Raw genomic sequence first — 7,963 nt, 5'->3', positions numbered from 1 at the left:
TTTTTCTTCTCAGAAACTAGTTATTTAAATCGCCTTTAAAAGGTCTTAAAAGAAAAGGTTCTTTTTCTAATAAAAGTATCAGTCTAGCCTTGCAACATGCGAGGTGCTAAGAACTGATGTTTGTGTTGTCAGAGGGCGCCACTAGTTCTCTTCGTGACCTCAGTTGTTTCTGTCTGTCTGTCTGTCTGTCTGTCTGTCTGTCTGTCTGTCTGTCTGTCTGTCTGTCTGTCTGTCTGTCTGTCTTATTCTGTCCCAGCACTAAAAGACAGTCGTCTGGTCGGCGTACTTCTCTTTTCTCAAACAACAAATAGAAGAAAGGATAAGAGCTGGGGTGTATTTGGTGGAGAACATGGTCGCTAGTTGGAAATGTCCCCAGTATCTCGGGACAGTTCTATCAACCTGTCTCTTATGAAGTATAAGACAAAGATACGTGATATTATGATTCATTCATTTTGCGAACTAACTGAAGCATTCCAGAGCAATTTACCATTTGTTCCTAACAAAAAGGGTTTGGATACCTTTTTGTATTTCATTTCAAATTTAGAAAAACAAAAACAAAATCAAAACAGTTGTCTCCATCTTTTCGTATATTATACCACTTCTGACGTGGATGAAGATCTGCTTTGCGTAACAGGGGTTTTCGTTTTGGTCAAACTTGACAAAGTAAAGAGAAATAGATTAACCGCACCGCTATATTTCTTGATACAAGTAATGATTTCATTGCAGTAAGTTACCAAAGTCACAAAAGCTCCTTGAAAGTCCTCATTATCACCTCGGAAATTCCTTTGTGAGAAACAAATTGTTTGCATCTAAGAGATGTTAATGTCCTATACGTTATTATTTACGCATTTAAATTTTCACTACCATACTCTTTCATTGTTCATAGATTCCACGAGCTCTTAAATAGAGAGCGACTTAGGCTCCAAGTGCGAGCTTGAGAAATTGACATTCTCCTAAACGCGTAGCAATTGTAACCACGCCCCACCCCCTCCCCCAAATCTCCCTGAAAGCACGCCCTCTCGCTTTCCGTTTCAGGGGCGTGACCTTGAGCGTGGATTCCTTGGACGGAGGAGAACTGAGCTATGGAAACATTCTACAAAGGAACAGCCAGTTCTGGAAGATGAACTCTCAGATATCCAGCCCGGCCTTAACAGAAGTTCCTTTTCTGTGAAAGTTTTCTCATTGTGGCAAGTGGTAGCCTTAAAAGGCGTACACATCCACAAATGAGGTACACGTTGTGTGACAAAAGTCCACAGACAGCTGCTCTGACTAAGTGCCCAACGTCGTGGGCTAACTTCACAAGAACGTCCATGTCCATTCCTTCAAGTATTTCTGTAACGGCAGGTGTTTCTGGAGAATCCACTAAAGGGAAGAGAAATGATACAATAAATAATTTGTGTTAAAGCTTAATTTTTAACATGTGTCACTTCAACGTAATTTTTTCTGCTTTTAAGGGTCTTATTTCGCCTCGAAGCAAACTTGTATAGTTTAGAGCTTCATTCCATGGTTCCTGTGCGATAAATTGCTTTGTGACCCGTCCAACCGTACCCGAGTATACACGACTTCAAGACGTAGTACTTTTATCTATGAATGCATAGAAAACTATTTTAGACCAATCCACAGATAAAAATAAGCCACATACCACAGACCTTTATACACACAAGACAGACCCTGCTGAGCAAAATAAAATGTAGAAACATACAACACTATGGCCATTTAAAATGACACGAGACCATTGTGAAAGAAGTACTTGAAGGAAAGATGTGGGACAGGAGAGCCAGAGGAAGGCAAAGAATAACGTGAAAGGACAACATAAGAACATGGACTGGACTGGATATGGCAGAATGTGCAACGGCAGCTCACGACCGTGAAAGATGGAGGGTCAATAAACGTCAACCTCTGGGTCAGAGATGACACCTCTAGGTATCCAGGTACCACAGACCAACGTAAACAGAAAGTATGTCCAAGTGTGTTGTTGTGTCGTTAAAGTGGTTGCATGTCTTATTTTGGCTTGTTATGTAACCTTTCCAAGATCTTTCAGCTAGTACAATTCGTGAGGCATGCGTGCATCAGTGATCGCGAAAGAAAGGAACGAAAAAAACTGTGAGTGTTTGTTAATAAAGTACAAATTCACTCTGAGAATCAACACAACATTGAGTCTTTCTCGGCACTAACGAAATGAATGATTTTGAGTTCTTTTATTCATACCTCAGCTTTCTTTAAAAATGTTTACATGTGTTGAATATTGAACTTGTAACAGTGCTTTATGCACATGGATTCTACAACATCTTTCTCTGCACGCCATAATGTACTTAAGACAGACAGCAATATATTTATTTCTTATGGTTAAATGTTTTTTGTTTATTTCTTTAACTTAAGGGCCATTACTCTAATTCACTAATTACAGTTAAATTACATCATTTTCGTTGAAGTAGATTATTTTACTTCTTTAGATTTTAAGAAAAAAGATAAAAACAAAGAATCCGGTTATATTTTTAAGAAGTTACTGGCTGTTGCAGCCGTTGTATGGCTTAACGAAAATTGCCAGGACGTCAGCTCGATCGATTTTCTCATTTTTATTCCAATGTGTAGGTCCGTTGTCCTTGCTGTATAAGAACTGTGGGTAAGATGAATGCTTTTCCCAAGGACATGGATGACGCTGGTGATCCGCGGCCACCAACCAACCACTATCACCTGGACATCCACCGTATTTGTTGTTAATGAAGAAGGGGCGCTCATAACGCTGATCCCCAGTAATAGAGAAAAAGTTGGTGTGTTTTCTCTGCAGATCTCGCCAAATTCCAGGGTCCTTGAGATTGGCAGCACTGAACCAGGACAGGTAGTCTGTGCCGGCGGCGTCAAAGGTCAAGGACTGTTTGAGGACACCACGGTCATACAGAGCCACGACTACCTCTTCGATATTCTGCCAGTTATCCAAGATGCCCGCATTACGGTAATGCCCAGAGCAAGGAAGTGATCCGTTTACCTGGCGAAAAAAAAAGAAAGAAAAATATTAATTTGATAGAGAACTCGATGAACAATAATCTATGGGAATGAGATGTTTGACTCTTGATGAAGAACTGGTCTACCTAACACTGAATTGAATTGTTGACGACCCCTGTCTGTGGTGTAAATGTAGTGGCTGTTTACTGTTGCACGCAGAGAGCGTGGTTCGAAAGCCTCAGTTAGAAGTTATGATGTCCAGTACCAGTACCTCCGTCTTCTGGTGAGGATGTTGTGTCCTATTCATCCCGGCTTGGCCCTGACAGACAAGGTCTAAACAGCCAGCCTCCTATTTCTAAACGATCAAAACTTGGTTGATGGATGCATAAACTATGTACAATCGACCAATACGATCCGAGCTTATACTGGGGGCTTCTGCAAAAGTCGTTTGATCTTGAGGGATTTCGGCTGGCTTAAGCAAGTAAGTTCGTTGTGAACAAACACATCGGCATTCAGAAACAATATCACTCCCAGCCTCCCACTTCTGACGTAGCTTAATCGCAAAGCGTGCGCATTTTAGACCAGACTTACATTGCACGTTACAACACGTGACGACTTTCAGCTTAGCGAAAATCGTGCTGTCCACGCAGGTTCAGCATGCTCAAAAAATCATAATGATAAAAATAATATGAAAACAGCATTTTGTCAAGTGAAACCTTGGCGACAGAGAACATCTGGCGCTGCTCCACGTGACGGTCTACCGTAGGTCCCGCCTTACTGACCAATGTCTACCTGGCGAACTTCCACGATAATGCCTCTTCCTGTAAGGCTTACACATGGTAGTTTTGTACTACCATACCCACACCGTGGTGCATTTCTTTCAATGATTTTTTAAAATATAACCAGTGACAGTCCCAAGTCTGTATGGGCACAAAATGAGGTGGGTCGGTGTGTTAGGAGGTGAGGGTGGGGTTGAGCAATGTTTAGTAGCCTATTATGGGCTCCAGCTGATTAGGAGACCGTCAAGTGAAACAGTCGTCTTCCTCGGAATTACAACGTTCTATTTGACTTTTTTATTTCAATTACTAAGACCATGAGGTCAGAAACCAAACGTACTATCTTGCTCTATCAAAATCGTAAGATACGATTTTTCGATGTCGTTGTCAAGATACTCAAAGAACTGCGTTCGGAGAAGCTTGGCATAATGTGAAACTCACAATCTTTGACGGCAAATTTCTAAAAACTTGGTACTGAGCAGATAAAACTTTCTCAGGTGGCGAGTTGTAAGACTGGTCCGGAGGTAGAGTGTTAAGTATATTAAGTAGAACAGAAACACCGCGGTAGACTGTAAAACGAACCGGCACTGAGTATCCTCACCTGTCTACAGCACGCTTCAATGCTACGCTCTCGTCCTTTGCCGATGTAAGTGTCATAGACCGAGGGGCCCGCGCCGGCCGTTCCGCGGAAAGCCAAATAGTACTGAGCGCCTTTCCCAAACACGTCAAACGGGGGCCCCCAGCCGGACTGCTGATAGACAATGACAATGCACAATAGACAATCAATCATCATCATCATCATAATTGTTTAAAAATAAAAGTAGGAGGGAGAGTCGTGCTTGATTTACAGACAAAAGATTTAATATAAACAAATCATCATCATCATCATCATCATCATCATCATCATCATCATCATCATCATCATCATCATAACCAATGATCAAGAGGGAAATCAGAGACCCACCATGTAGAGTTAAGTACCAGCACCTGGAAGATGTGTATTCTGGGTATTCCTATAAGCGGGAACAAAATATCACATGTCGCTGGGACCAGGTTGAGCTAGCGAGACTGCGGTCGGACCATCATTGGAGTTTAAGATGGTATAAGAACTTTGTAAATGAAGAACTCAGCCCATGTTGCCGAAGATGCAGTAATGAATAGGAGGATGTCAAACATATGTTTGAATGTCCAGGAACAATGGCACTTCGAATAGAGTTATTTGGACGAGTGGAGGTGTCGCTAAGCATACTGACAATGGAGCCGAAAAAGAGCTCCGCTCTCGCTCGAAGATTTCTTCGTGGAGCTCGCCAGGCCCATTAAGGAAACAACAAAAAATCATCATCATTTGGGTGGGGGGGGGGAGGAGGGGTGGTTGTCCAGAAATTGGAGAGAAGACTGAAACATTGAGAAGAAAAAGGTAGCGACACAGAAGCTGATTGAAAAGAGTGGATCAAAAAGACAGAGAGGTAGAGAAAGGATTCAATAATAGACCTTTTGGAAATAACTCTTCGAGCTTAGTTCTGATGTCTTTGTGGTTTATTTACAGGTTCTGTTTGTTTGTGTATGAGGAGTGAGTTACTTGAATCTATATGAGATAATATAAATGATGACATCAGTGTCTTAGGAGATATCTCGCCTATAAAAATGCCGCCTGTGCACACCGATTCTACATGATTCCCAGTTGGTGATTGGCAGCAGGTACTCTGGTGTGCTTTACACCCTCTTTGCTATCAAACCTCCATCTTCATCTCTCCTCCTTCTTATTTGTGTTCTTTACTACTCTTCTGTAGCACATCTATCCTCCGCACGCTTATGACCTAATTACGCTGCAAGTACTTTAAAATGCTTACTAAAATCTCCATTCCAAGATTGCAAAGCTAACTTCCACTCACTCACCCACCCGCCCACTTCTGTGTTGTCGTTCACTCACCACTGTCGAGCAGGCTGCACCCTTGCCCTTGGCCAGCTCATTCTGTATGCTGGCCAAGGCTCCCTTTATGTCAGAAATGTCACCATTTAAAGCGACCAGTTGCCGCTTCACCACAGAGCGGACAAAGTTTCTCAGATGGTTACCTGCGGACAATATTGGTTAAGATTAGATAAGTGAATTCGTTATAGATTATAGCTATTTATTGGTTCCACTTCTCTCGTCTTTCGTCGTCGTTGACATCCTCGTCATCACCATAAATATAATTATTTCTTCCTCTTTACGATCTCCTCCCATCATCATCCTAGTTATTATCAACGTCTTAGCTTGTTTCATCATCATCATCATCATTATCATCATCATCATCATCATCATCATCATCATCATCATCATCATCATCATCATCATCATCATCATCATCATCATTACCATCGTGCATCACAAGCGCCTTCATGCAAAATGTAAAATTGTGCTACGAACGCTCAGAAAAGGGAAAATAATGTGCTTGCTTTGCTTTACACAGAGATATCTCTTCACAGACTGGTTTGTTTAAAATTGAAAAAAGTGAGAAATGTGCCATCTTTTCCGCTTTCCAAAAGCATTTTTGTATAATAATGAAAATGAGTTCGTTTTGGGACCATATCTCCTTCCTTATTAAAATCAACGCGTCGTATACATTTCCGCACGCACGTCGCCTGCTTTTCGGGCGCTACAGTGGACAAGGCTTTATCGGGTATCAGTCAATACTGTGAAAAGTTTTGACAAAAAGGCTGTCCTGCTCTCTTTATAAGAAAAGAAGATGTCAAAAATACATTTATGACGGCGACTGAAACCAGCTTTGAAAATGAAAGTTTAGTCGTCATCAAAATCTCCTTGTCAAATACTGTAATATGTAGGTCAAATATGGGATGAGAGAGAGAGAGAGAGAAAGAGAGGGGGAGAGAGAGAGAGAGAGAGAGAGAGAGAGAGAGAGAGAGAGAGAGAGAGAGGGGGGGCATATGGAAGGGCTCCTTTACAAACATGGTATCTCGTGCGGGGGAAGGGGTTGTTGTGGTTTGTTTTTTGTTTTTTATTTGGTTTTTATTTATTTTTTAGTCGGGTGGGGGCGTATTTGTTTTATTTTGATCTCCAAAACCACAACCTAATCGTGCAACTTCTTTATACGTGATGCATTGTCTACAATTTGAAATCAAATGTTTCTATTAGAAGCGGTATAAACATTGAAGGGCTCAACATAAATAAGGAGGACGAACATGAACAAAATGACGCAAGATGCAAGCCAAAGCCCAGGAAGCCTTAATGAACTTCTTTTTGCAGACGACCAATGTCTTATTCATTCAAAATCACACAACCAAACTGAAAATAGCTGCGAGAAATTTGACTTGATAATAATATGCACTTGAAAAATATCATGTCAAAAGTAGACAGAAAAATAGAAATACGAACTTTAAAAAACCAGCATCATCATCCATCAGCGTGCACTCCTTCTGTCTCATCTAAACATCTCCATGGACACAAAGAGACAGCTTATCACTTCAATATTTAAACCAATATTATGTTACCAGTGCCAGACCTGGACATTTAGTAGAAGCCATGAAAGCAAGATCACTGCACGCGAGATGAATTTGGCCCTGTTAACATCACACGAAGAGACAGGCTGAGAACTGAGGAAGTAAGAGCAACTATTGGCCCGGAGACCAGCCTGCATTTCTTATAAAACAGAGAATATGTAAAAGGTTTGGTCACCTGCTACGTATGTCACCTTGCCAGTCAACCTAGAGAGTCTATAACACCAAGCACTCCGGCTGTAAAGGAAGAGGTGCGCGACGCAAAAAAAATGGATTGGGGGAGTTAAAGAAATCCTGAGAATCTATAACATACCAATTGAAAGAGCAGCAAAGTTGGGCTACCATAGAAAACTTGACCCTTAACGGCAACAGAGAATTTTAAAAAAGTAAAGCAACAAAAATTCTCCACCTTTCAAGAACTTCAGTTCACAGAATTTTGAAACACGAACTCTGAACTCTATATGAAGAAATGATATAGTATTTTGATACAACAAGGCATTTCTGGTGACCACACAAGAGGAAACGACAATATGTATCGATGGTTTATGATGTACTGTGCCGATGATAATTCATTCTTGGAAAGAGAGGGTTCTTTCGACGAAACCATTGTTTAGTCGAATGGAAAAATAAATGCAAGAAATTATATTTAATGGAGTTCAGAAAGACGAGACAACGTTGTAAAAACGGAACCTGCACACACGGGTGTTGGGTGACGACGTGTGCCACTCCAAAGTGAACAAGGACTCTTT

General features: G+C 41.2%; 1 protein-coding gene across 1 annotated transcript in view; it reads right to left on the bottom strand.

Annotated features, from left to right (window-relative positions):
- Positions 1-2,182: 2,182 nt before the first annotated feature.
- Positions 2,183-7,963, bottom strand: part of LOC101852198 — a 10,487-nt gene continuing 4,706 nt past the window's right edge. Inside the window, exons 3-5 of the mRNA XM_035971220.1 lie at positions 5,650-5,792; positions 4,321-4,470; positions 2,183-2,986 (exon numbers count right to left, since the gene is read on the bottom strand). Coding sequence (XP_035827113.1) covers positions 2,504-2,986; positions 4,321-4,470; positions 5,650-5,792 — 776 coding nt within the window. The 3' untranslated portion in view covers positions 2,183-2,503. The remainder of the gene's footprint in view (positions 2,987-4,320; positions 4,471-5,649; positions 5,793-7,963) is intronic.

Source organism: Aplysia californica, unplaced genomic scaffold (assembly GCF_000002075.1).
Source record: "Aplysia californica isolate F4 #8 unplaced genomic scaffold, AplCal3.0 scaffold00398, whole genome shotgun sequence".
Classification (NCBI taxonomy): Eukaryota; Metazoa; Mollusca; class Gastropoda; order Aplysiida; family Aplysiidae; genus Aplysia; species Aplysia californica.
The sequence above is the reverse complement of the archived record's forward strand: the minus strand, read 5'-3'. Positions and strand labels throughout refer to the sequence as shown.